This window comes from Chionomys nivalis, chromosome 3 (genome assembly GCF_950005125.1).
Source record: "Chionomys nivalis chromosome 3, mChiNiv1.1, whole genome shotgun sequence".
In the NCBI taxonomy this organism is placed as follows: Eukaryota; Metazoa; Chordata; class Mammalia; order Rodentia; family Cricetidae; genus Chionomys; species Chionomys nivalis.
This window is the reverse complement of record NC_080088.1, coordinates 71,045,907-71,073,687: the sequence shown is the minus strand read 5'-3', so window position 1 is coordinate 71,073,687 and position 27,781 is coordinate 71,045,907. Positions and strand designations below refer to the sequence as shown.

Here is a 27,781-nt window from a genome sequence, read left to right as displayed (position 1 = left end):
CCGGAGCTGCGTCCTGGAGACGCCTCCCGCCAGCGAACAGCGCCACCGGCTTCCGCCCGGGGCGTCCCCAGCTCCGCCGGTCTCTGCGGCAGGGCCGCGGAAACCCCGTAGGAGCAGGGCGGCCGAGGAGCGCGGCGCGCGGTCGCGCTGCTGCAATATTCTTCCGCCGATCGCAAAGAGTCCCAGCCCCGCTCCTGATTCATGGATCTCCGGGAACGCTGTAATACCAAGTAATAATGAATTGTGGATTTTGTCATCGACTCCCCTAGGATTTCAACCGCGGGAAGAAATCCGAGGAGGACAATTTTTGCGGCTTCCGAAGACAGCTAAGAAAATTCCTCCGCGAGAAAAACGGGTTCCGGCCGCGAGCCTATAAAAAACGGGCGGCGCCGCGCGGCTGTCTTTTTAGTCGGGCGCTGAGTGGGTTTTCGGATCATGTCTGGTGGCTCCGCGGATTACAACAGGTACGGTGCTCCCGGGGCGGCCGGTGGCCGGTAGTGAAGGTCACTAGCACCCGCGGTTGAGGTGGGTGGCAGGCGGCCACACTGCAGCCATTTGGGCCTTTTCTTAGGGACACACACAGTCCTCTTGTGCCCTTCGAGAAGCTTCCATCATGGTAGGGCTCCAGATGGTGGGGAGACAGGACGGGTGGGAGAACGGCGTGTTACGGATGCCTTTCCTTAGGAGACATTGTGACATGTTGGCCGCTGCCCCTCCCCATGCGGGACATGGCAAGCAGAGCCGTGGCGCAGTCAGCTGAGGACAGGGTGACCGTGTCCTGGCTTTATTTGCGGCCGGTGGCGCGAGCTGGGGGTTCCAAGGGTTCTGTCAAGGTGGGAGATTGGGCGGCTGGAGGACGATGACACCGGGCCGTAAACGGGGTGCCGACGAGCCGTTGGCATGGTCCTGGCTGGGCCTCCACGGCGTCAATCACGCCGGCTTGCGCAGAGTTAGGGGCGGAGCTCGGCGCGCGCAGCACTCGCGAGAGCTGCTTTAACCCAAACGGGAGGGCCTGGTCCTAGGGCAGTAAGTGAAGGGGCTTTTTACACATTTTACTACATTCCTAGCTAATGGGGAAAGAGAATGGTGCTTAGCCGCAATGTCACCTTGCTTGGGCATTTTCAGAGTACGCATGCGTGGAGGGTACTGAGGCACGGGGTGGAAAGGGCTTTGCGTCTAGAGGTCTGTTCGTGGCTTGGAAGGGGTGAGTTGTCTAACTGCAGTGTTCTTGTCAGCAGAGAACATGGCGGCCCAGAGGGAATGGACCCCGATGGTGTCATCGAGGTAAGAAATGGGTGGTGGATGCTAACGGTTTGAGATGGTAAACCTTTTATACATCTTACTCATAGTTTAATCATTAACTTACAGAGCAACTGGAATGAAATCGTTGATAACTTTGATGATATGAACTTAAAGGAGTCCCTTCTTCGAGGCATCTATGCTTATGGTTTTGAGAAGCCTTCCGCTATTCAGCAGAGAGCTATAATTCCTTGTATTAAAGGTAAAACTCACTGACACACTAAAAGTTGCTGCATATATATGGACCATAAATGGGAAAGTAACTTTTGGGGGAAATAACTAGCACCTGTCTGTATTCCTTAAAGTGAAATGATGGCAATCATCTTTCGGGACTGACCTGAAATGAAGAGATTCTCTTGCTGATCACTTACTTGGGCATAATTTATGTTCCAACTGGAATACATGGTGTATAGTAGACATGACGATTTGATGTGGGATCGGTAAATGTGTATCCTACTTTTTTTAGGGTATGATGTGATTGCTCAAGCTCAGTCAGGTACTGGCAAGACAGCCACATTTGCTATTTCCATCCTGCAACAGTTGGAGATTGAGTTCAAGGAGACCCAAGCACTAGTATTGGCCCCCACCAGAGAACTGGCTCAACAGGTATTGATAGTGTAGTTGAAAAAACTGCTTGCGTGTTGCATAGGTTTCAGGTTTCACAACTGTGAAGACTTTAAAATTAAAACGTATGAATCGTCCTAGTAATATCAGCCCCCTTTTAATTAAAAAATGCATGCAGGAAGGTTTTGTTGAAAGCTAAGCAGGAACTGGGTATTGTAGGTTTGTAGGGTTGTACCTCAACAGTTGAACCTATAGGTTTACTCAAAGGGTGGAGATTGTATCTGTACCCATTTGAAAACTTGGAATCCAGTTGTGCAACATGAAAACTGCAGTGACATGTTAAACATTTGACTGTCTCAGTAGTTTGTGATGCATCTGTTGCATGCTGTTTCAAAGCACTGCTATATTGGCTTTGAAGTAATGCTAATAAAGCTGGAAGTTTTATCCAGGCCAAGGTTATAAGGCACAGTACACTGGGAGAAAATTGACCAACATTTGCCCTTAGAGAATATATTTCACTCTACCCTACACAGTGGAGAAAGTGGAAATTTTTTCCTTAGTGTCCCCAGTTGGTGTTTGAGGCAACAGGGTCCCCAGTTTTACAAGAGAGGAGGGAACAATAAGTGAAAAGAATTGTAAGCTTGGGATTGTAAGTTTTGTGCTATGCATGCATAAAGGCTGTTGGCAGAAAAAAAATAGTGCAATTATGCCTTGGAGCTTAAGTCTTACAACTTATAAGTTTTCATAGGATAATAATTAAGCTTTTTGGCTTTTAGATCCAAAAGGTAATTTTGGCTCTTGGGGATTATATGGGAGCAACTTGTCATGCCTGCATTGGAGGAACAAATGTCCGAAATGAAATGCAGAAGTTGCAGGCTGAAGCCCCTCATATTGTTGTTGGTACACCAGGGAGAGTGTTTGATATGCTAAACAGAAGATACCTTTGTAAGTATTGTCTTCTATAGGTTTTTTTTTATTACTAAAAGTGACTAAAGGAACTTTGAAATACAGTATGTCTTTTTTGATTAACAGCTCCAAAATGGATCAAAATGTTTGTTTTGGATGAAGCAGATGAAATGTTGAGCCGAGGGTTTAAGGATCAAATCTATGAGATTTTCCAAAAATTAAATACAAGCATTCAGGTAAGGTTTATTTCCTACTCGTTTGGGTTTGGTTTCATGCAGGTAAAGTTACAATATAACTGAAGTGTTCTATTGTCGTTCCCCCTGCTGAAAGTATTTGATACTTTACTATCTCTGCTTAGCTCTACCATAGTCAGGCAGAGACACTTGGTTTCAAACATTTCTTTCTCCTGTATTAGCTGAAAGTTCAACAAAATACACAGGTAAAACAACCGTTTCTCTCCTTACAGGTTGTTTTGCTTTCTGCCACAATGCCAACTGATGTGTTAGAAGTGACCAAAAAATTTATGAGAGATCCAATTCGAATTCTGGTGAAGAAGGAAGAATTGACCCTTGAAGGAATCAAACAGTTTTATATTAATGTTGAAAGAGAGGTAATTTCTCATTGTTGAGTATAAAAGTTTTTCCTCACCTTCTTGTATAAGCACTGTGCTAAAATTGCAGAAACTAGGATTTTATCTTAGTTTTTGTAATGATGCTAGCAGAGTACACACAAGAAGAAAAGTAACTGCACTGGATCCCAAAGACAGGGGTGGACCTCTTTCTTAATGTCCAGTGTCCTTTGTCTTAAGATTTGGTGCAATAAGTCTTTAGAAACAGCAGTTTTCAACATGTCGTTTGCATAAGATTATATCAAAATTCTACATACCATACCATATATATTATGATTCATAAGAGCAGCAAAATAGGGAATTGCTGGGTTCTGGATGCACTTTTGTTTTTATTGTTTTTTTTTTTTTGAGAGTGGAATTTTTGGACAGGAAGAGAAAACTAATGTAAATTGGTATTTAATGATAAACTGTGAAGAACAGCTTCTATAAAGTAGCTGGGTTTTTTGTTTTACTTGATTGGCGCTTCCATTTTTGACAACATTTCAATTTTGGTTCTTTGTTTTAGAAATAAATTTCAAGGAGCATTGTATCTGTTTTAAGCTGCATTTATTTTCTTAAATAGCAAAATAAGTTAAAGTAGCAACAACATGGTTGGGTAAGCTCAACATGAGCTGTCTTAGAGTCACAGCATTAAGAAAGTTGAGGACCACTGTTAAGCATAACAGTCTTAAAATGGAAAATTTAATTGACATAACTTTGTTTAACCTACATTAGGAATGGAAGTTGGACACTCTTTGTGACTTGTATGAGACATTGACCATCACACAAGCGGTTATTTTTCTCAATACAAGGCGCAAGGTGGACTGGCTCACAGAGAAAATGCATGCCAGGGACTTCACCGTTTCTGCTCTGGTAAGAGTTGGATTTAGTAATGCTAATCAAATTACATTCATTAAGCAGGATTTAACTACAATATGGCTGTTAAGTGCTATGTTGTCGTTCCCCCTGCTCAAAACAATATTGTTTCTTAACTATACCTGTCTGCTATACACTCAGTAGCAGCCAGGGACGCTTGGTCTCATACACGAAATTAAATGTGTACCTTACTAGAGATACTTGATTAAAAGGTTGTTGACATTTGCAGCATGGTGACATGGACCAGAAGGAAAGAGATGTCATCATGAGGGAGTTCCGATCAGGGTCAAGTCGTGTTCTGATCACTACTGACTTGTTGGTAAGTGTGCCCCCTTTTAAAAAGTACCAAAAAGCTAGATTTGTGGGGAAGGCATTTTAAATAACCTTAACCAACTTAAGCTATTTGGCAGAATAAGTTAGACCACACTCCACAGTGGACTATACCATTTAGTATGGTTCATTACTATCTTGTGGCCTACAATAATCATAGGAATGTCTAGTTGTTGAATTTTAGGATATTGAAAAGACTTGTTTCTATTTCAGGCTCGTGGGATTGATGTGCAACAAGTGTCCTTGGTTATAAACTATGATCTACCTACCAATCGTGAAAACTATATTCACAGGTGAGGATAAAACATCTTCTCCACTTGTATTGGAGAAGGAATTTCGAACGTTTTCCTACAGTGTTTTGTACACAAGGTAATGGCAAATCAGGGAATAGATTCCAGTAAATAGGCATAATTTACCAAGGTCTAATTAAAATTGGATTTGGGAATATTGGTCAGAACAAAGTGGGAAAACTTGTAATGTGGCCAAGGTTGTGTACATACATGCAGATTAGGTTGCTTTAGTTTTTTTTGGTCTTAGCTTATGTTTGAGCCTTACTAGTGATTTTTCTTGAGTTCATGTGCTTTTTTGGTGATTGATTCTATATAGTTGGGATTTTCTTGGTGTTGCTGGTAGCATTGAGTGATTCCCTGGTTTAGTTATAGTGGCTTTTTATCCCTAAATAAATTGAATTGTACTTTGTTATATGATGTAAAAAAAGACTTTTTAAAAAATACAGGAGTCGATAGCGGCAGTTGATGACGAGATGGCGCTCAGAAACGGCGTTGACGTAATTTAGGACGTGGAATCATAAGCGAAACAGCACACTGTTTGAATAAAGAGCGAGTCGGTATTTATATTTGATTTTCTTTTGTCATGATTATTTGATATTTTAAGTTGTTCCAGCCCAAGGCATTTTGTTATGTTAGCATTTATGATAGGGAGCGTTAGGTGGTCTGTACTGTCTGGTACTTGGTAGGAAGGTAGAGCTGTTTTGGAGGTAACACGTTTGAGTAATCTTGAGTATAACGTGTGAAAAGCTGAGCAAAAAGCAGTGATAAGTTTGGGTTACCATACCAAATATTTGTTTTCCCACTGGAAAAAAGTAAGTTTTAGAAAATAGTTAACCTTGCAGCATTTGTATTTACAGTTTACAGTTCCAGAAGTGCGTCGAAATGGATTTTATAACTGTTTTCTTTTATCCCTGGTGTTTACATCTGTCCCAGGCTGACATCTGCTCCTGGCTGGCCCACTTTGGTATGGGCTTTAATTCACCCCAAACACAATACTGTCATCTGCTTTTATTATAATGCTCAAGGCGCCTATCTCATTTTGCAGCCAGACAAGCCTTGAAATCTTTTGGCACTAACTGCAGAGGAAGATGGTTCCTCCCACCTCTGGATATATTGGTTTTTAGCAGCTAGTGCTCCATTTAGAAGCACGAACTATAACCATAAGTAAACAGCAGCTGATGGTTAACAAGTGGATCGTCATATTCAGTAGTATGAAGTAATACTAAAGCAACATCCTGACTGCTGGTTTCTTTTTTCTTACACAGAATTGGCAGAGGGGGTCGATTTGGGAGGAAAGGTGTGGCTATAAACTTTGTTACTGAAGAAGACAAGAGGATTCTTCGTGACATTGAGACTTTCTACAATACTACAGTGGAGGAAATGCCCATGAATGTGGCTGACCTTATTTAATTCCTGGGATGAGATAGTTTGAATGCAGTGCTCGCTGTTGCTGAATAGGCGATCACAACGTGCATTGTGCTTCTTTGAGAATATTTGAATCTTGTCTCAATGCTCATAACGGATCACAAATACAGATTCTGATAGCAAAGCGACTTTAGTCCTGAGCTCTTGTGAGGAAAGGCATTGGCTTTATCCTCTTTAGAGTTAGACTGTTGGGGTGGGTATAAAAAGATGGGGTCTGTAAAATCTTTTTTTCTTAGAAATTCATTTACTAGTTATGTAGAAATGGTTGTATTAGATGTTCTCTATCATTTAATAATATACTTGTGGACTAAAAGATATAAGTGCTGTATAAAATCAGCCAATTATGTTAAACTAGCATATCTGCCTTTATTGTATTTGTCATTAGCCTGATTAGAAAGGCCTTTAAAAGTGATTTTTCTTTTTTTAGAAAACATTTGAATGCATTTTGTTTGGTATTGTATTTATTCAATAAAGTATTTAATTAGTGCTAAGCGTGAACTGGACCCTGTTGCTAAGCCTCAGCAAGCAATCATCCTAGGTAGGGTTAAACCCACAGTAAAATTGCCATATTGCACATGTCTTAATGAAGTTTGAATGTTAAATAAATTGTATATTCACTTTATAGGGTTTTTGTCGTTTATTTATTAGCTGAAAAGATCATCACACAAGTTGGTCTTCAACAGTTCTGAGTTAGCTGCTGCATCACAGTTGCACAGAGGCTCATCAACTGCAGGTGCTCATCTGCACCATCTGCCAGACATTTATCCACTTCCTGCAAATGGAATAAGGAAAGTTTAAGTCAGGCACCCAGGAGGCAGAGAGACACAGCCTCACTAATTGCTCAATACTTACAGCAAGTTTTTCTGTAATAATGGACTTCTGTTTATCAGAAAGCTCTTCATTTTCTACAACTGCATCATGAAGTTGATTAACAAGCTGAATAGCTGCGTGTCCTTCATCAATTAGGTCCTGCAACAGAAATAGTTATATTTTATCAAATAATAAAAATAAGATTTTCAAAGCAGTTCTTTAATAATTACCTTTACCACAGCTTCTAGTTTGTCAAAAGAGCCACTGTGACAGGCAGTGAATACTCCACTAATGGTTGTGCCTGGTATTACCTGAAAGAATAGACATTTAAAAGTCAGGGCAAGGTCTCTAACTTGAGTACTGAAATAAAGAGCCAGGAGTTGCCAAGGTAACTAGTGCTCACTCCAGCAATGTCTGTGATGATATCTTCCATGACTTCCTTTCCGCCTGTTAGTCGAGTAGCACTTTGAAGAAATGTAATGGCTTTCCGTAGATCTCCTTCTGATATTTTAACAAGATAAGCTATTCCCTGAAAAGAGTTAAGAAAATTGGTCTGGCCAGATGGCTCACCAGGTGCTTGCCACACAAAGACAACTGTAAATTCCCATAATGCTGGAGAGAATCCTGTTTGGGGTAAAGTTTTGAGTCTAGTCAGTTTTTAGACAGGGTTTCTCAGTCTTGCAGGTGGGTTAATTGAGATAGCATCTGTGCAAATGGGCAGACCTTTGCTTTAGAAAGGAATCAAATGTGAAGAGGCCATTTAAAAAGTGGTAGGGCATGCCTTTAATTCCCAGCACTGGGGGAAGCAGAGGTTTCTATAGAGTACACAAACCGTCTCAGGAAAAAAAAAATGTGGAATCATGAATTTCAATTGTGCTCAATTATAATTTTCAGGACCTCTTTAAGATGTACATTCATAAAAGGAATTAGTATATAATCAAATTACTATTTACCTCATTGCTGATTTTGACATTTTCCTTCTCAGCAATATCCAGTAATCGTTCTTGCTGAATTTTATCTGACAGAGGCTTGAAGCGGAACTTGGAACATCTAGAAGTGAGGGGTTCAATTATTCTGGAAAAGATTGAAAACCAACCATGATGGTGCACTTCAAATTAACATAGAATAAGGAATGTTGTCACTACAAATCCAAAGTGAAAGATGAATCAGTTACTTTGATACAACTATTACACATGTATGAATGTATAGACACGTCACCTGGCATACCGATGTTAGCTTTAAAAAGGCAGCTTAGCATGTTGCTTCAGGGCGTATACATACCGACTGACATAGTTACAGATGAGGCAGAATCTGGTTGTTTTAGACTCTTTTTCCATGGTACGTCTTAAAGCTGCCTGAGCAGCTGAGGTCATAGAATCTGCTTCATCCAGAATTATAATCTTAAAGGGAGGACATGGCTTCCCACTAAATCAGAAACAGGAGTTAAAACACCGATAAGTATCTTTGCCGAGATATAATGCACAGTTCACCCACTTGTATCTTAGTATGTGGTAACTTATAACTTGTAAATAACTCAGCTTATTAGGGTGTGTGATTAATGTGTATGGGTAGGTGCATGCTTCCCCCAGTACTCCTGTAAGAAAATAGGGTAACTGGAATGGGTTCTTTCCATCTTAACAAGGGTTCTGGAGAACAAACTCAGGTTTTCAGGCTTGCATAGTAAGTACTTTTTTCCCTCTGAATCATCTCAACCTATATTGTTTATAAAATGATACAGATAGATGAAATTTAACAAATATTACTGTTGTTTGTGCAACAAGGTAATTTTAACCTCCTTTCATACACCGGCAACAGTTCAGAGTGGGCATTCCAGACAAACTTACGTCCTAGACAGGTCAAAATGACATTGTCTCTAAGCTACTCAGAATGGTATGCAATTTAAACCAATTATTTCTGAAGTTCTCCATTAGTTGTTTTCAGACCATAGTTAACCACAGGTAACTGACAGTACAGACAGTTTGGGGAACCTACAGTATTCAAGAACTGTAAAGCCGTCAACAAATCTAATTTTAGACTTTTCCCCTGAAAAAGCAGCTGTTGTCAAGACCCCAGCTCCACTCCTGCCTGTATGAAGGTATGATCTATAGCTCGGTTTTTTCACTTAACTGTATTTTCAACATTAATCCATATAGTAGTGGGTGTCAATACTTAATTTCTTCTTTATAACCAAATAGGCAGATGGGTATTTCACATTTATTTACCCACTAATCATTTGGATATTTTGGTGTTTTGTCTAATAGGAATAATTACATCTGTACACATTTTAGGCATTCATCAATTTTAATCTTCTATGCAAGAATACAAGGGATGGAATTTTTGGGTCATGTGGTTTAATTCTTTTCAGACAGTTGTGAGCTACCATGTGGGTGCTGGGAATTGTGCCTGGGTCATCTGGAAGAGCCATCTTAACCTCTAAGCCATTGCTCCAGCACCCACGTGGTAATTCTTAATCTTAAAGAAAAAAGAGAAAAGAAAAAGGAAAAAGTGTGTGTGTACAGCAGTCAAGTGAGGTCAGAGGACAACATTTTTGGACAACCAGTCTTCTCCACCGCATGGATTCCAGGATTGGACTCAGGAGCTGGTCCTTCACTGTTGGCCATCTCACTCAAGCGCGATTCTACTTAATCATTAGAGGAGCTGACAAACTATTTTCTAAGACACTGTATTACTTTATAATCCAGCCATCAATAGGTGAGGTTTACAGTGTTTCTCCTTAACTAGTGCTGGTTGTTTTCTGTCTTTTTTTTTTTATTTTTTTTTTTATTTTAGCCATGGTATTGGTTGAAAAATGTCTGATCTTTGCCCATTTTGTAGTTGTATTTTTAATTGAATTCTTTATATATTCTGGATATGTCCTTTTCTAGATATGACTTGTAAACATTTATTTCAATTTTGTGGGTTATTTCTGTACATTGATTTTGCTTCATTTTTATTTCCTATAGCATTTTTCTTTAATGAAGATGAATCTTGTTTTGGGCTTTTACTGTTCATTTAGCTGGCCCAGGATAGTTTTATGATATTCAGGAAACTACTAGAAGCATTCTAAGGCTTTTTAGCCTTCATGTTGCCAGGCTATTAGTGACATAATGCCACTGCACAGGGCTCTGACTGACACCAATGCCTTTCATGTAACAACAGAGGGAGGGAGGAGGCATGCCCCTACTACCCACCCCAGGGAGGAGAGACAGAACAGCTGCAGAATTAGTACAGTGTAGGCTCTCATAGCAAGACCACATGCTGAGGGAGAACCAGATGCAATAGCAATAGGACCTTGCAGGGCCTGGGTGCATCAAGAGCAGGGAACCTAAGTTGCTGCCTATTCGTCTACTCTCTCACTCTCTCCGTTCACGCTAAGTGTAAGCACTTTCCACTGTGAACTCAGATTGATTTTATGCTAGTCGGTGTTATAACATGGTATCTGAGACTGAACGGTTGTGACATTTTATCTGTTGAGGATCTTTTTTTTTTTTTTTGTCAAAACTACTGAATAATTGTGCTAAATAGGGTCTACCATTTTCTTATAAAGACACGAGGGGACTTAGTTTCATAACTTCCAATTATCTCACCCAAATGCTACACTGGAGGCCAATTTAAACCTCAATCTACATTTAAAGCAAATAGAAGGAGCTGTATTACAGAGAGAGGAGGCAAGTTACTTACTCCGAACGACTTCCTGACACAGTTAACTGAGCAAAATTCTTCACTTTCTCACGGACTACTTGTATTCCACGTTCATCAGATGCATTTAGCTCAAGAACCCTTTGTCGAAAGAGTTCAGGCCTATTTCAAAATGAAAAGCATTATGAAACAACAGCACTAAGTAACCCGGTGCAGATGCTGTTTTAACTCGGGAGTTTAGAACACACCTGGTGAGCAAAACCAAAAGAAGGCACAATTACACACATGGTCTTTCTTTGTAGAGCTATGCATCTAACATTTTGGCTAAAACCTAGAGCCCAGGCATGGTGGCCAACTTTAATCTCAGCACTTGGGAGGCAGAGGCAATCAGATCTGCGATCTCTGAGTTTAAGGCCAGCCTAGTCTACATATAGTGAGACCAGTCTTCAAATAAATAAAAATAAATAATTTAATTTCTCAGTTTTGTCTAATAAGCATCCACTTTCTACTAAAACCGGTAATATATTCATTCCATTGTTAGATATCTATTGGGTTTTAAATGTTATAATTTAGCACATTGAATTATTCCCATACAGTAACTTGCTAAAAGGTAAATTTCTGGATTAAAACATGAATGAGTAAGGTTGTATGTGGCAAGGGTCAGACTCAGGACCTATACCTCAAGCCTAAATAGAACTTAATTTTTTGTTAAAAGATTTTATTAAGCCGGGCGGTGGTGGCGCACGCCTTTAATCCCAGCACTTGGGAGGCAGAGGCAGGCGGATCTCTATGAGTTCGAGACCAGCCTGGTCTACATGAGCTAGTTCCAGGACAGGCTCCAAAACCACAGAGAAACCCTGTCTCGAAAAACCAAAAAAAAAAAAAAAAAAAAAAGAAAAGAAAAAAGAAAAAAAAAAGATTTTATTATGTGTACAGTATTCTGCTTGCACATATGCCTGCAGGCCAGAAGAAAGCACCAGATCTCATTACAGATGGCTGTGAGCCACCATGTGGTTGCTGGGAATTGAACTCAGGTTCTCTGGAAGAGCAGCTAGTGCTCTTAATCTCTGAGCCATCTCTCCAGTCCCTAAATATGAACTTTTTAAAAGATGTTTTCTCCAACATAATATTTCTATTGATTATTTGGAAATTTCACACAATGTACCCCTATCACACTTGCTTCCCAGTCTTTCCAGGTCCCTCCCCCCCCACAGCCCCCACAAAGAGAAAAATACACCAGGTACAATTTGTGCTGTCCATATACTCACTGGAACATGATAAAATTGCCAGTGACCAGCTCCTTAAAAATGAGTCAGTCCTCCCCCACTAGAAGCCATCAACTGTGAAGAACTGTCTTCAGTATCTTCCTGTCTAGACTGCTGGAGTGAGCGTGGGGAGAGAGGCTCTTACAGAAGCCTTCAGAGTCTCTCACTGACTGTGAGACTGCAGTCATTGATACCGCTGCAAAATAAGCTTTCCTGTCCATAAGAGATGGATGCTCATAGCCAGGCTACATTAGAGCTATGTAACTCAGGGTAGCTCAGCTTTCAGTTCTATTTCCACTTTTCAGTACAGGATTTATAGGCATGTACCATCACACCTGGCATATAAACCTTTTGTTGTTACTATTATTTTTGGAGGCAGGATTTCTCTGTTTTATCTCTGGCTGTCCTAGAATCATAGACAGGCTGGCCTTGAACTCACAGAGATCCCTCTGCCTCCTGATCAAAGGCGTGCACCACCACTCCTAACTGGTATAAAAACATTTTCTATTTAAAGTAGTATATGCCACTACAGAGATCTGAGAAATAAAATTATTCCCTAGAAAACCACTGTTTTCCAAATTCTCTAGTATTTTCTCTACACAGACAAAATGTGCACATATACTTTTTCTTTTTGGAATCAGGGTTTTGCTGTGAAGCCCAAACTGGCCTCAAATTTGAGATTATTTCACTGGGATTATAGGAGTGTTCTATCATGTCTAGTGCATGTGTGTGTGTCTGTGCCCAGAGGCTAGAGGGTGTATTAGATCCCTTAGAGCTGATATAAGCTACCTGATGTGGGTGCTGGGATCTGAACTCTGGTTCTTTGCTACCTTTGATAAAGCTGAACCATCTCTCTAAGCCAGTGGTTTAGGTTATTCTTCATTTTTCCAAATTAGTATGAGATCCTAAATATTCTAAGGCATAAACATTTAGAGAACTCAGTGCATGTACTTTGAAAAGTCACATGTACAACTAAGTATGACATTTACAAGTACATTCTAATGTAAGACTTTAAGACAATTCTGAAGCCATTTTGACAATTCTGAATCCTCTCAGCCTCCGTGCCATAGTGCTTCCCCTCCTCCCCTGGGAACCAAGGACCTAACAGCTACACTCGCACGTACTCAGTTCCTGAACAATTACCCATATACGTATGTTTTGGTTCAGTCCCCTGGGAAACAGGGTCAAAATGACCTCTTACCTCACCTGATCTGGCAACAGCTCTCCAGTCAATTATTGGTAATAGCCCTTTCAAATAAGCCAATCAGAATAGTCAAAGAACCACCCCCCTGGCTTCTGTGGCCCCTTTAAAAGTAGACTGTAGCCGGGCGGTGGTGGTGCACGCCTTTAATCCCAGCACTTGGGAGGCAGAGGCAGGCGGATCTCTGTGAGTTCGAGACCAGCCTGGTCTACAAGAGCTAGTTCCAGGACAGGCTCCAAAACCACAGAGAAACCCTGTCTCGAAAAACCAAAAAAAAAAAAAAAAAAAAAAAAAAAAAAAAAAAAAAAAATAGACTGTACCAGTTAGTCGGGGTCCCTCGGCTTCATGGTCTCTGGGGGTGACTCCTCCTCGGTGTTTGGACGCTAGAGTCCAACACTTTAAGACCATTATAAACATTATTTTGGAAACTGTTCTTGTCATGTAGCCTTAGACTCATGAGCCCCCTGCCTTAGCCTCTTAAGTGTTACACGTATGCACAATGAGTGACTATGAACATATCCTCCCCCCAAGATGGGGCTTTTCTATGTAGTCCTGGCTGTCTATCTGTACTGGAACTCACTCTGTAGACCAGGCTGTTCTCAAACTCAGAGATCTGCCTGCCCCTGCCTCCCAAGTGTTGGGATTAAAGATGTGCTACCTCACCACCCACAGCTGTCTGGAGACGTCAGGGAATGAACCTTAAGTCTTTTAAAATATTTTTAATTATGTGTGCTTTGTGTGTGTGTTCAGAGTGCAGGTGCCCATGGAGGAAACAGGTATAGGATGAGCCGGAATTAAAGCATGGCTGGTCAGCATGGGTGCTGGGAGGGGAACTTAGGTCCTCTGAAGATCATAAAAACCGAAGTCATCTCTTCAATTCCTAGAGAATTGTCTTAACTACTGAGTCATCTCTCAAAACCATTTCTTTTACTTAAGATTTTTACTTACGCATGTTTCTATGTGAGTAAATGCCATGAGTGTTTGGATACCTGAAAACAAAAAGGTGTCTGATCCCCTGGAGCTGGAGTTAACAGGCATTTGTCACTCACCAGATGTGGGTGTGGGAACCAAACTCTGGTTCTATGGGAAGATCAGAAAGTTCTCCTAACCCTTAAGCCATATCTTTAGTCCCTGGTGTATACTCTTTAAAAAGAAATTGACCAGCTGTGGTGGTTTGGATATGAATGACCCCCAAAGCCTCATTTATTTGAAAGCATAGTCATCAAAACGTGGCACTATTAGAAAAAAATTCGTGGCCTTGTTGGAGCAAGTGTGCCATTAGGGTGGGCTCTGAGGTTTCAAAAGCCCATGCCAGACCTAGGCTATCTCTGTCACCGCCTGTAGATCAGGATGTAGTTCTCAGCACCTTCTTCAGCATCATGCCTGCCTGTGTGCCACCACGCTTCCTACCATGACCATAATGGACTAAACCTCTGAAAACCGGTACGCAAACCCCAATTCAATGCTTTCTTTTATAATTGTCATCTTGGTCATGGTGTCTCTTAATATCAATAGAAAAGTGACTAAGACATCAACCAATGTCAACTTACCCAAAGAGTTCTCTAGCTGCTGCCAAAATTGTGGATGTTTTGCCAGTTCCAGGTGGCCCATAGAATAAGAGATTAGGAAGCTGCAAAAATTAAATTTTAATTTTTGTAGATTATATTCTGTCACAAATAGATGAAACCAACAAAACCCAACTGTCTGTGAAATGGTGTGATGACTTTCCTGACAGACTACATTTAATATAAATGCTGTCACAGTATTTGAAGTTCTAAATATGCCTTTGACCTTGCTATGTAATTACAGATGACCTTGAACTCCTGACCCTCCTGCCTCCACTTAGAATTCCAGTCTACTATACCTTGATAATGCATTAAGCTCTAATTCAGGTAGAATTCTGAAGATAAGTAGGTAGTAGTTTGACTTTTACCAGATGTTGCCCCTCTTGTTCATTCATGCTTTACCCAAACACCCAGGTATTGCCCTGAGTGCCACTTAAAAGCCTTCATTGGCTTCCTACTCCACTCAGAAAACAGTAACAAAACCTCAAGCACTTATAATGACTTGCAGTAAGAAAGAACTTTCTCCTCTGAATGTATGTAATTCTCAATCTGGACTCTGACACCATTCTGCTTGCCATGTCAAGGCTATGCACTGCAAGTTGGATTCTATATTTGCTGCACTTTTTAAAATCTGCATTTATTAAGTGTTTAACAGTTGAATTTAATTATAAAATACCTGCCAACCTCATTAGATAGCTCACTTAAAAAGGTGAAAAACTTTTACTGCTGGGTGTAGTGGTGCATGCCTTTAAATCCTAATACTCAGGAGGCAGAATCCAGCAGATCTCTGAGTTTGAGGCCAGCCTAGTCCATAGAGTGAGTTCCAGGACAGCCAGGGCTACACAGAGAAATCCTACCCTAAAATAGAAAAAAGAAAAAGAAAAAAATTGGGGCTGGATGGTTCAGCAGTTAACAGCACTGACTGCTCTTCCACAGGATCCAGGTTCAATTCCCAACAACCATATGGCAGCTAATAACTGTCATTAACTCCAAGATCTGACACCCTTACAGACATACATGTAGGCAAAATACCAATGCAAATAAAATTATTTTAAAAAAAGACTACCACATTAACAACACACAGTTTAGATAAAGCTATGAGACCCTATTTTTTTAAAAAAAAAAATCAAAATACCCTATATGATGATTAATCTTAACAGATCCTGGGTTCACAAACCCTTGGGTATGTCCTTGAGGAATATCTCTAGGAATATTCAAGGGTCAGCCCAGAAGCCACACAGGTCTATGAAACAGTAGTTCAGACAGACCAAGCTACATGTTGAACTGGAAGCAGAACTTAGTACCATCACCTACATGGTACTAGTTTTACAGATATGAACAATTTAAGAATAAAGTCATAGTGCTTATGGCAAAGTTCAGAAAGGCTGCTGAGGTTACTGTGAAAGTGAGGCAAAAGTTGCAGTGGAGACCCGGGGATGTGGGAGACATAAGATAATGAGATGTCTACTAAGGAGCTAGTCCAAGATAGAAACCATGTGTGCTGGAGGTGGCCGAGCTGGAGGGATGAGGCTACCTGAGTCCTTTGTTCTAGAACCTCATGTTTGTCTGTCCAGCTGGTTTAAGATATGCTTTGATCTATTCTTCCCTTGCTATGTGCCCTTCCTCCCTATAATTGTATATTAAAATTATGTAACTTGGCTTGGATTGTAAGGAACTCACAGCTTACAGAGGGAGTCTCAGAAGTCTCTGCTCTTTAAGACTGAGAATTTTTGAAATTGTGTTGAATACATTTTGTATTATGAGCCAGCCATCAGCCTATGGGGATGAGGGTCAGAACAGCATAGCTTAAAAGTTGTATGTTTGGAGCCATTCCATGGTGGTGGCACATGTCTTTAATCCCAGCACTCGGGAGGAAGAGACAAGTGGATCCCTGTGAGTTTGAGGCCAGCCTGGTCTATAAAGTGAGTTCCTGGACAGGCTCTAAAGCTACAGAGAAACCCTGACTCAAAAAACCAAAAGACCAAAACAAACAAAAAAAGTCATATGTTTGGATGTCAAGTTGACAAGAGACTTGGGATGTAGGACTGATTGTAAACGTGACATGTTCTAGATTCACTGAGGAAATAAGCCTCAGAGCATCAAAAGGAGTCAGGGAGTCAGGACTAGCGTTCATCTCTATGCTTCTTGGTCATAAATGCAGTGTGACCAGCCAACAAAAGTCCCATGCCTTCCCTGTGCTGTGAGACAGCCTAAATCCTAAGCTGTTTGTGTCAGGGATGGTATCACTGCAATGTGCAAATGAATTAGCATACCCTCTCAGGTTCATATTTTTTAAGGTGATAATTACTTTGATATGTATATGGCTCTATTTGTAATGATTAATCAAGGTAACTATAACACCTCAGTTCTTTAAGCCAAGAGTAAAATTATTATTTTGGTTTTTTGAGACAGGGTTTCTCTTTGTATCTCCAGCTGTCCTGGAACTCACTCTATTGACCAGGCTGGTCTTGAACTCATGAGATCCTCCTGCCTCTGCCTCCCTGAGTGCTGGGATTAAAGGCATGTACCACCATCACACAGCTGAGTAAAATTATTTTAAAATGTCTTTAGTTAACATTTATTAGTTATACATTAAATAATTGTGTGTGTGTGTATCATGTTTTTACCCCCATTACCCTTTCTCTCTTTTTTGTTTTTCCAGACAGGGTTTCTCTGTGTTAATCCTGGCTGTCCTGGAACTCACTCTGTAGACCAGGTTAGTCTCAAATTCAGAGATCTGTTTGCCTCCCAAGTGCCAGGATTAAGGCGTGTATTGCCCCTGCCTGGCTACCTTCTCTTAATAGTATTAATTTTTATACTATATAAACTGATCTCAGAAAAAAAAAACTATTGTAGTTCAATTTTAAAATATTTGAAAGAAAGAACTTTTAACTCTTTAAAGTAAAACAAAAATCACTTTATAAATTTTGTCAGAAATGAAGTGTAAAATATTAAATAAGACCTCCTTTTCTAGGCCGGGCGGTGGTGGCGCACGCCTTTAATCCCAGCACTTGGGAGGCAGAGGCAGGCGGATCTCTGTGAGTTCGAGACCAGCCTGGTCTACGAGAGCTAGTTCCAGGACAGGCTCCAAAACCACAGAGAAACCCTGTCTCGAAAAACCAAAAAAAAAAAAAAAGACCTTTTCTGCAGCACTGGAGATCAAACATAAGACCTCTGTACATGCTATTTAAAAATCTACCAGTAAACATCTCTACCCTTTTTTTGACTTTATATTTTGAGGCAGGATTGGCTAAATTGGCCTGATTGGCCTTGAGTTTACAGTCTTCCTGCATCAATTCCCTGAGTAGCTAAGAGTATACCTACACTTGCAGGCCCAGCTAAAAAAAGAGGTTAACCAATGTTATATTAGGTGACAGTCTTACATTTGTCTAGAAATGTTAATAATTAGACTTTGTAATCTGTTAGTAGCCAAGTAACATTGTATACTATTATAGCATTAAAAGACAAATGGTATTTGGATCAAATCAAAATGAATACTGGAAAGGATTTTCAAATTTTAACTAAGTTTTTTTCTCATTGTGTAGTATAATACAGGCTGAGAATCCCTCATTGGAAATCCCAAATCCAAACTATTTTAGACAGGTCGGGCAGTGGTGGCGCACGCCTTTAATCCCAGCACTAGGGAGGCAGAGGCAGGAGGATCTTTGTGAGTTCGAGGCCAGCCTGGTCTACAAGAGCTAGTTCCAGGACAGGCACCAAAAACTACAGAGAAACCCTGTCTCAAAAATCCAAAAGAAAAAAAGGCCGGGCGGTGGTGGTGCATGCCTTTAATCCCAGCACTTGGGAGGCAGAGGCAGGAGGATCTCTGTGAGTTCGAGACCAGCCTGGTCTATAGAGCTAGTTCCAGGACAGGCTCCAAAAAAAAAGAGAAACCCTGTCTCGAAAAACCAAAAAAAAAAAACCAAAAAACAAAAACAAACAAAAAACTATTTTAGACATTAATGTGATGCTACAAGTTTATGGTTCCTCTGAAGACATTTTTTTTCACTGCACTACAAGGGAACGTTTGATGTATCACTAATAGTACTAATCCACTGATATGTGAATGTAGAAAACAGTAACTTACTGTAACAGGACAGTCAGAGCTACAGAGAGAAACTGTCAAAAAAAGGCAAATAAAAGAAGTGGAAAAAAAAAAGTCAGCAATGATGTGATATCAATCCACAACTGCCTACATGGGTGGGTAAGATATTTACAGCTTTGTTTTTGATTGTATGAAAACCTCAATTCACAAAATGCCACCGTATAAAATTCAGGGCATGGGTATGAAACATTAATGAATTCTGTGTTGACGTGCGGGTCTCAACTCAAATACATTTAATTTGGATTTATGTAAGTGTTAATGCTTAGGTTTTAAGTGTTTCCCAAAGGCCCATATGCTAAGGCTTTGACATCAGCCTGTAGTGCAAAACGTAATGAAACTTCTGAACTGTAAGCCAAAACAAACTTCCCTTTTAAGTTGTTTATATCAGATATTTTGTTAAAAAGATGCAAAGTTGCCTAACCCACAAATATTCCAAAATCTAATAAAAAACAAAACAAAACAAACACAATCAAAAATCCAAAACATATTTGGTTCCAATCACTCTGGAAAAGCGACACTCCTTAACCTGTACCATAACTTCAGAAATGAATAATGGAAGGGGAAACCAAGTCTCTAAAGGCAGTCAAGTTAGGAGACAGAACTTAAGAATAAAGCAAAAACTACGTCCTATGCTCACCTGACTCCCTTTCTGTACTGAGCTCATAAGACACGGGACACCTCTTCATATATAATTTAAAACTGCTTACTCAGCTAGGTGTCCTAGTGTACACCCGCAATCACATCGTTTGGGAAGTGGAACCAGGAGGTTCTAAAATATGAGATTATCTTCAGCTACACTGGGAATTCAAGGCTAGTTTAGAGTACCTAAAACCCAGTCTCAAAAACTAAACCAAACAAACCTGCTAACTCTTTAAATGGGCTTATGTTGACTATAATAATTTAAAAACAAGTTATCATGGATATTTTGTCCTATACATGGCAGGAAATGTAGTGTTCTAAGAATTAAATGCTCTATTTTTTAATAAAACTAGGTTAAAAAAATATGCACCTACACATACACATGTTTCAGACAGGGTCTCACTGTGACTGTTCTGGAATTTACTATGTACAACAGAGCAGCCTATTCTTCTGAAGTGTTAGAATTAAAGGCACATGCCACGACACCCAGCCAACTATATCTATTTTAAAATCAACTCTTTTCTGTCAGATGTATTTGTAATTACTTGTAACATGCTTATATCTAACTTGATTTACTTGTTTATTCTCTTTCCTCTCTAAAATATAAACTTATGCAGAAAGGGTCCCAATGTATCTTACTCACTGTACTTTGTTGTTGTTTTTCCAGACAGAGCTTCTCTTATAGCTCTGTCTTTCCTGGAACTCATTCTATGCCAGGCTGGCCTGAAACTCAGAGATCCACCTGCCTCTGCCTCCCAAGTGCTGGGATTAAAAGCATGCACTACCACCACCAGGCTGTATTCAGTGATCTTGAACACCACATAAGAATGCCACACAGAAGGTTGTAGCATCAAAGACTTATAGCATATATTTAAGGTTATATTTATGGATAAAAGGTTAAAATAAAGGAAGAGGTGAATGAATGCTAACTTCCCAATGCCATCAAACACCATCTACTTACATCAGCTCCTTCTAAAGACTTTTTAAGTACTGCAACCACTTCTTCCTGGAAAGCAACTTCATCCACACACTTTGGACGACTGAAGGATGGAGAGAAGGTAGGTTATTTAGCATATGTGGTAGCCACAGAAGTTTCAAGTGTTCCTTCTGCTAAAATACCAATCAATGATAACTTCTCAGTTATAAAACTGGAAGTAGGCAGAGTCTTCATTTATATTTACCGTAAGTAAATACACACTAGTGGAATGAAATGGTTTTTGCTTCTACCTATACTGCACGCATACATTATTAAGCAGAGGAATTTAATTTACAGTGAACTGGGTATGGAGGCCCACCTCTTTAATCCTAGCAAGGATCTCTGAGTTTGAAGTCAACTTGGTCTACATAGTGTATTCCAGGACAGTCAGAGCTACATAGTAAGATCCTGTCTTAAAAAAAAAAAAAGGAAGGAAGGAAGAAAAAGAGAGAGAGAGGAGAGAGGTGAAAGAAAGAAAGAAAAAAGAAAAAGGAAGAGAAAAGAAAGAAAAGAAAAAGGTGAACATCTGTCTGGTCTGTAAAATAATATATCTAACATCTGGCAACTACTTTGCATAAACACACACACAAACACACACACACACTTTCTCTCTGTCTCTACTAATACATTATATGGTTAGTACCATTTTTTTCTAACAACTAACTACGCCAAAATAAAGGAGACCTTTTTTGTTTTGTTTGAGACGGTTTTTATCTGGTTAGTTCTGGCTGTCCTGGAACTCATTCTGTAGATCAGGGTAGCCTTGACCTCAAAAATCTGCCTGCCTCTGCCACCTAAGTGCTTGGATTAAAGGCATGCACCACCACACCCAGATAATAACTTTTATTGTAAGCAATTTATTAGTAATTTTTATACTTTGAGTCAAAGTCTCACTATGTAGCTCTGGCTAGCTTAGAACTTGCTATCTGGACCACAGAGATCCGCCTGCTTCTGCCTTTCCAGTGCTGTGACTAAAGGTGTGAGCACCACCTCCAGCCATTAGTCAGTAATTACTATGACAAAGTTGTTCTCCCAGGTTCTACAACTCAAGTTTCTGCTTAATAAACTAACAAAACATCCTTTTATTTTAAGAAAGTTTTATGGGGGCTACAGAGATGTCTCAGTGCTTAAGAGCATCTGTTGCTCTTCCACAGGACCCAGGTTCAATTTCCAGTGCCCATATGGTAGCTTACAACCATCTATAACTATAGTCCTATGGGATCTGATACCCTTTTCTGGCCTCTATGGGCACATGGTACACAGACATACATGCAGGCCAAACACTCACATGTAAACTAAAATAAACTAAAATAACACAATTCAAAACTTTTTAGTGTTTTGTGTGTGTGTGTGTGTGCGCACAGATGATGAAGGGAACAACTTTCAGGAGTTACTTCTCTCCTTCCACTGTGGTGTTCAGGGATCACACTTATGTTGTCAGGTTTACACAGCCAAGGGTCTTTGCCACTGAGCCTTTTCACTGGCCCCAAAATTCTCTGACTCACACTTTTATAATTAATCAGATTAATACTGGGCAAGAATCATTGTGTGCTGTAAGTCAAACTCTCATCCAAATACCTGCAAGGACTAGACAGATAATCAATGAAAACGATGAACAGCAGCTATATGGTGATGTAAAGCCTTCTCCAAAGGAGAAGCAGCATACAGTCTGATGTCACACAAGAACATATCCAGACTGATTGGGGAAGCTGAAAATCTAGATTTCTCCCTTCTCCACATATTTTTTTTAAAAATTTATTTATTATGTATATAGTGTTCTGGGCACCAGATCTCATTATAGATGGGTGTGAGCGATCATGTGGTTGCTGGGAATTGAACTCAGGACCTCTGGAACAGCAGCCAGTTCTTTTAACCTCTGAGCTATCTCTCCAGCCCCCCCATATTTTTTTGTTTTTAATTAAAAAAATAATCTAGTTTTGGAGCTGGTAAGATAAGAGGCAAAAGTACTTAACTCCTGCAAGCTGTCCTGACTTCCACGTGAATCAAGGCATGCTTTCTAAGGCATGCACCATCCTTCCCCAACAATAAAACTTAGAAATGCAAAGAAACATAGAATTCTGAGCTCGAGTACGGTTCATTGGTAGAGTGCTTACCTACCATGTAGAAAAGTCAGTGAATTAATGCAAAGTAAATTAAAAATCTAGATTAGGGCCCGGAAGATGGCGCAACAGGTGAGTGCTAGCCTTTACAGCCTGAGGTCCTGAATCTGATCCATGGAACCTGGGTAGACACGTTAGCTGTAGTGGTACACATCTGTAATACCAGCACTCCTACAGGGAGACTAGAGAGGCAGAACTGCCTGGGAACTCAGGAGCTAGCTAGCCTGGGGAAGGCAGCACAGTAGGAGAAACAAGAGATCCTGCTTTAGCGGGGTGGAAGCTGAGAACTGATTACCACAAGTTGTCCTTGGACCGCCATGTGCAGGCTGTGACACACATGCACCTTTACTCTCCAGAATACACAATAAATAAAATTAAAAAAACAACAAAATCTAGGTTGCTATAAGCACTGACTTTGGGGACACGAACATGGAATGAGTTGGGGGTAGGGAAGGGTGGGAATGATGTACATGTACTTATATTTTAGTTTCTCAAAAATGATTAAAACAACAAAATAACACGAAGGCCTTGTTTGGTTTGTAAATAACCTGAAAATCCTTAGTAACAACAGAGGCTAGTTAATGACTGCGATTACACCGAGTATCACCTAGCTGATGACAACTTAGTGCTACTTCAAACCTTTTTTCTTAGCCGGGCGTTGGTGGCGCACGCCTTTAATCCCAGCACTCGGGAGGCAGAGGCAGGCGGATCTCTGGGAGTTCGAGGCCAGCCTGGTCTACAAGAGCTAGTTCCAGGACAGGCACCAAAGCTACAGAGAAACCCTGTCTCGAAAAACCAAAAAAAAACAACAAAAAAAAAAAAACAAAAAAAAAAAACCTTTTTTCTTATGCTAAAAACAAAACAACCCCCCAAATTTCCAGCATATTATAATAAATGGGGACAGAATTGAGATTTCAGTAGAACTACTGTTTATAGCCAGCTCACAGAGAGGTTGTTTATTTCTGTACCTAGACTCTAAAACTATACCCTTTATAAAAATTTTAGCTCACTTATAAAATAACAGAATTAAACTCAGCACTATATCAGTCCAAGGACCTATACTTATATAACTGGGTGATTTCCTTCCCACAAAGTTAAAATCTATATACGGCAAATCTCCTGTAGTGATATTGGGTGTTTTAACAAATAAAGCTTGCCTGAAGATCAGAGTGCAGAGCTAAGCCACTAGAGGCCAGGCACTGATGGCGGCACACACCTTTAATCCTAGAATTCAGAAGACAGAGGCAGTCGTCCTGTTAGTTCAAGGCCACCCCGAGCTACACAAAATTGATAATAGTCTAAAAGAGAGAGCTCACACAAGGTGATCCTAGCCCTTGGGATCTCATGCCTTTAATCCCAGCCCCAGGGAGGAGACAGGAGTGATGTGGCTGGGAGGAGACAGGCGCTCATTGCAGTCTGAGGGTTCATAGGCACAGGATTGCTCCTTCAATTGGAGGATTCAGTAGAGGTGAAAGGTCTCTCTAGTGGCTCTGCTTCTCTGATCCTTCAGCTTTCACCCCCTAATACCTCACTCCAGGTTTTTATTAAGAACAGTTAGAATTTGTGCTACATCTGATGCCCAAGCATATCCACCTTACATTAAAAAAAAAAAAAAATGGACTAGAACTGATGAAAGGAAACTTATTAGTTATTCCAACAAAAGAATTATTAATTCTTACTATTTTTCCACCCAAGGAACTGGTTTGACCTTCTTGGTTTCTCCACTGCTTCCTGCAGTGGCAGATACTGCCCGGTCCTTGGTGAACTGTGGTTTAGTGCCGGCAGATGTGCCTTTTAGAAATGCCTGCATGGTTTCTTTTCCTGGGTATAAGACAAAAGAAAAGGAAAGAAAGCATTATGAGCAAGTTCCCTGTGAAAGGACGCCTAACCTTGTGCAAAGACATTCAGCAATTACTTAATAAGTACTTAGTAAGTTATGACTTAGAATGCTCTGAATGCACTCAGGGTCACAGGATCATAAGAGGGAACAAGGTCCTCACAATTGAACAATATCGTCTCTCCTTTGGGCCTTGAGAGCAGCTTTTCTAGCAAAGCCAATGCTGGTCTTCAAAGACTTGGGGGCGGGGAGGGGAGGGTGGAATCTTGCTATAAGGGCAGGAGTCACTGTGATAGACTCAAAATAAGAAATCAAAATGAGAAAAGTGTTAAGATTTATACCAAACCTAACTACTAATACATAAGCACATTTATAGGCTATTTTCAGGGGCTTCAAAACCACCACCCCTCCGCTATCCCCGACTTCTCTGGTAACTCCCAGCATCGATGGCAATGTGTTTTGTTTTTGTTTTCTTTTTCCCACGGCTACAGTCGGTGCTTAAACGTGACTAGCTTCATGACATTTGGCGAACGCTTTACCAAATGAAATGTGAAGACGGGGCTAACGACGATTCAAAAGTAAACGACAGCAAGCTGGGCGGTGGTGGCGCACGCCTTTAATCCCAGCACTTGGGAGGCAGAGGCAGGTGGATCTCCGGATCTCTTTGAGTTCGAGGCCAGCCTGGTCTACAAGAGCTAGTTCCAGGACAGGTTCCAAAGCTACAGATAGACCCTGACTCAGAAAGCAAAATAAATAAATAAATTAAAAAAAACTGCAAAAACGGAGCTGTGCTTGGCCCACGGGTTAATTAACGCTCGACAAAACAGTACGTGGTCACTGTCTGGTCTAAGGTCAGTTTCTTGCCACCTCGCGGGGCTGCTGCCTCCCGCCGCGGGCTGCAGACGACAATGCCGCCCGAGCCGCGCTTTGCAGTGACCACCGCGGAGGTGGAGGACTCAGCCCTGTCCCCGCCAGCCCAGGCCCAGGCCGAGAACACGCAGAACCGACACTTACAGTCGCCACCGTCCCTCTTGTGCCGCGGTTCCCGCCACAGGACGGCGGCGAAAGGCACGGCGGGAGTGCGCGTTACGCTAACGTCACTTCCGGCGCGCGGGTCTGGGTGGCGCGCGAATGTTTGACTAGGTGTGGAGAGGTGCAGGTATCGGCTCCGGCTGCCGGGTTCCGCTGAGGTAATCCTGAGAGGACTCCGCGGACAGACTCGGGCACTCTCCGGTCACTGTGGAGTGCAGTGGGGATGACGCGGATCCGGCATGCTCCTCCGGGAAGGCACCGGCCTAGCTGAGGTCCGCCCGCTTTGGGAGCCGCTTTAAGCAAGTTTGCTGCCACCGTCACCCCATAGGTCGGGCCGGGACGCTCTCTCTCGGCCTTTCCCCAGAAGGGGGCACCCGACGGAGTCCTGCCCTCATCCCCGATCCTGAGTGGCCCCTGGGCAAACTACGTTCACAAATGCGGCGTCTGAAGCTAGACCAATGGTTCTGCAGTTAATAGCATTGGCTGCCCTCGCGGGGAGGACCACGGCTCATCTGGCGGCTCACAACTGCTAACAGCAGTTTAGGGGCTCTAACGCCCCCTTCGTGTCCCGGCAGTCCATATATATATGTGGTGTACATACATGCACTCAGGCAAACACACACACCCACACGCGGTCACGGCTAGAGAGAGGGCTCAGAGAGTATATACAGGCAAAATACCAGTGCACATGAAATAAATGAACCTTTGCCACACGGTGGAAGCAATGTCATTGTTTCCACCAGAAATGTGTCTAGGTTTGTCGAAGCGTGCTCATTTTTCTGGAGCCGGAGTTCTCAAAGGCTCCTGGGATTGCACCAGAAGCACTCGAGGGGTTTGTAAGAAGTACTTTTCCAGTCCTTACACAGACCCACAGGGCCAGAATCTCGGTGGTGTCTGGCAATAAGTATTTGTCGTGTAAGGTTTTTGGTTAGTGTCTCCTCTAAAACTTAGGTGGAAAGCCCCAATGTAATCAACCCCCTAGTGTCGTCCTCTGTAATCCCAGGATTCCTGACATAATAAAAGACTTTGTTTTCCCCCTTGAGATGACTCACCAGATAGTGGCACCTTAAGCTTCAATTTCCCAGGTTCCAGAACTAAATGTCCATTCCTTATCAATTACTCAGCACAAGACAGGCTAGGTTGCTTTTCACTACACTGTTGATATCCTAACTAATTTCTTGCAGAAAATAGCCCAGGTACTGTGAATGGGGATGAGAATGCAAACTATACAGGAATATCCAAACTGCAAAAAACTCCTCGTTTATTGCTCTAAAGTCGGTGGAACCTGGGAGAATGAGGCCTCAAAATGAGGCGGACTAGAGTCTCAAGTAACAACCAGCTTTATCCAGAGCCTCAGACAGTGTGTATGCTGAGAACAGTCACGTGAGTGAAGTGTAGCCTCCCGAGGACAAGCCATGCGTGGCTTATAAACAAATGACAGCAGCCAGCTGTAATCTGAAGCAAACTCCCTCCTCCCTCTACACCTGGGAGGGGCACCGAAGTACATTCCAAGAGCAATTCTTTGTTTCGAAGAAACTGAGGTTACAAAATTTGTCTTGGAGTTTTCTCACAAACATTCATTTATTCTAGGACCGTTTTCTGACACCATGTCAGTAGGAAAAACCCACTACTTGGGAACAAACACATGTACAAGGGACCCATGTCAGCCTGACCTTATGCACTAGGAGAGTGGTTCTCAACCTTCCAAATGCTGCGACCCTTTAACACAGTTCTTCATGTTGTGATCCCAACCATAAAATTATTTCATTGCTACTTCATAACTGTAATCTTGCTATTGTTATGAATCACAGTGTAAGTGTAAATACCTGATATCCGGGATATGTGACTCTCAAGGGGGTCAAGACCTACAGGATGTAAAGCACCACTCTAGGCTCTGATGGAAATGAGAAGCATGAAGGTTAGCTATAGGGGAAAACATACATTTATAAAATGTTCGAACCAAAGGGAAGTGCCAGCCCCTTCCTTTTGCAGATCTTCCTGTCTGCCTGTCTATGCAGGGGTCATTTCCACACTTGGCAGCTCCATCCAGTTGGGAAACATCGCCAGGAGCAATGCAAACAGGACAGTAAGAATCTGGAGAGGGTCACTTGGCAGTAGCCAAGTTTGGCCCCTGTGTGATGAGATGAGACTCATGGGGGAGAATGTGGACTCCATGGCATTCAGGGAATAGAGAGATGGTGATTCCCAAGGTGTTGTCATCAAGAATGTAAGGAATAGCAATGCCCTAAATCTCTCTAGCACTTTATGAAGCTCTAACAGATGGGCATCCCTCAG

The 27,781-nt window shown here is 41.5% G+C and overlaps 2 protein-coding genes and 5 non-coding genes across 8 annotated transcripts; 6 read left to right on the top strand and 1 right to left on the bottom strand.

Annotated features, from left to right (window-relative positions):
• Positions 1–293: 293 nt before the first annotated feature.
• Positions 294–6,919, top strand: Eif4a2 (eukaryotic translation initiation factor 4A2). Of its 2 annotated transcripts, none has more exons than XM_057764438.1 (11): positions 294–464; positions 1,239–1,284; positions 1,369–1,501; positions 1,766–1,905; positions 2,640–2,808; positions 2,896–3,005; positions 3,236–3,379; positions 4,112–4,249; positions 4,482–4,571; positions 4,796–4,875; positions 6,138–6,919. In XM_057764438.1, the coding sequence occupies exons 1-11, from the start codon at positions 436–438 to the stop codon at positions 6,280–6,282; spliced, it is 1,224 nt and encodes a 407-aa protein (XP_057620421.1). In that variant the 5' UTR covers positions 294–435; the 3' UTR covers positions 6,283–6,919. The 2 variants fall into 2 exon arrangements, with proteins under 2 accessions (XP_057620421.1, XP_057620420.1); XM_057764437.1 differs by having other exon boundaries at positions 1,236–1,284.
• Positions 1,602–1,668, top strand: LOC130872325 (small nucleolar RNA SNORD2). Its single transcript, XR_009056932.1, has one exon. It is a non-coding gene; the product is annotated as a small nucleolar RNA SNORD2 (small nucleolar RNA).
• On the top strand, positions 3,042–3,166 carry LOC130872296 (small nucleolar RNA SNORA63). Its single transcript, XR_009056906.1, has one exon. It is a non-coding gene; the product is annotated as a small nucleolar RNA SNORA63 (small nucleolar RNA).
• Positions 3,416–3,593, top strand: LOC130872324 (small nucleolar RNA SNORA81). Its single transcript, XR_009056931.1, has one exon. It is a non-coding gene; the product is annotated as a small nucleolar RNA SNORA81 (small nucleolar RNA).
• Positions 4,292–4,423, top strand: LOC130872294 (small nucleolar RNA SNORA63). Its single transcript, XR_009056904.1, has one exon. It is a non-coding gene; the product is annotated as a small nucleolar RNA SNORA63 (small nucleolar RNA).
• On the top strand, positions 4,595–4,734 carry LOC130872304 (small nucleolar RNA SNORA4). Its single transcript, XR_009056912.1, has one exon. It is a non-coding gene; the product is annotated as a small nucleolar RNA SNORA4 (small nucleolar RNA).
• Rfc4 (replication factor C subunit 4) lies at positions 6,905–25,518 on the bottom strand. The gene is made up of 11 exons (XM_057764439.1): positions 25,469–25,518; positions 24,297–24,438; positions 20,483–20,561; positions 14,763–14,842; positions 10,789–10,908; positions 8,389–8,532; positions 8,061–8,181; positions 7,511–7,636; positions 7,338–7,418; positions 7,150–7,266; positions 6,905–7,069 (listed from the first exon to the last, which is right to left on the bottom strand). The coding sequence occupies exons 2-11, from the start codon at positions 24,425–24,427 to the stop codon at positions 6,974–6,976; spliced, it is 1,095 nt and encodes a 364-aa protein (XP_057620422.1). The 5' UTR covers positions 24,428–24,438; positions 25,469–25,518; the 3' UTR covers positions 6,905–6,973.
• Positions 25,519–27,781: the final 2,263 nt, after the last annotated feature.

What these genes read in the sequence shown, in the direction of transcription:
- Eif4a2 (XM_057764437.1), top strand. Translation starts at nt 436, where the DNA reads ATGTCTGGTGGCTCCGCGGATTACAACAG. An exon ending in GGCTCCGCGGATTACAACAG is followed by an intron (nt 465 to 1,235) that starts GTACGGTGCTCC and finishes TGTTCTTGTCAG; the next exon opens with CAGAGAACATGGCGGCCCAG. An exon ending in CCAGAGAACTGGCTCAACAG is followed by an intron (nt 1,906 to 2,639) that starts GTATTGATAGTG and finishes TTTGGCTTTTAG; the next exon opens with ATCCAAAAGGTAATTTTGGC.
- Rfc4 (XM_057764439.1), bottom strand. Translation starts at nt 24,427, where the DNA reads ATGCAGGCATTTCTAAAAGGCACATCTGCCGGCACTAAACCACAGTTC. An exon ending in AGTCTTTAGAAGGAGCTGAT is followed by an intron (nt 14,843 to 20,482) that starts GTAAGTAGATGG and finishes TAATTTTTGCAG; the next exon opens with CTTCCTAATCTCTTATTCTA. An exon ending in ATCTGTAACTATGTCAGTCG is followed by an intron (nt 8,182 to 8,388) that starts GTATGTATACGC and finishes AATCTTTTCCAG; the next exon opens with AATAATTGAACCCCTCACTT.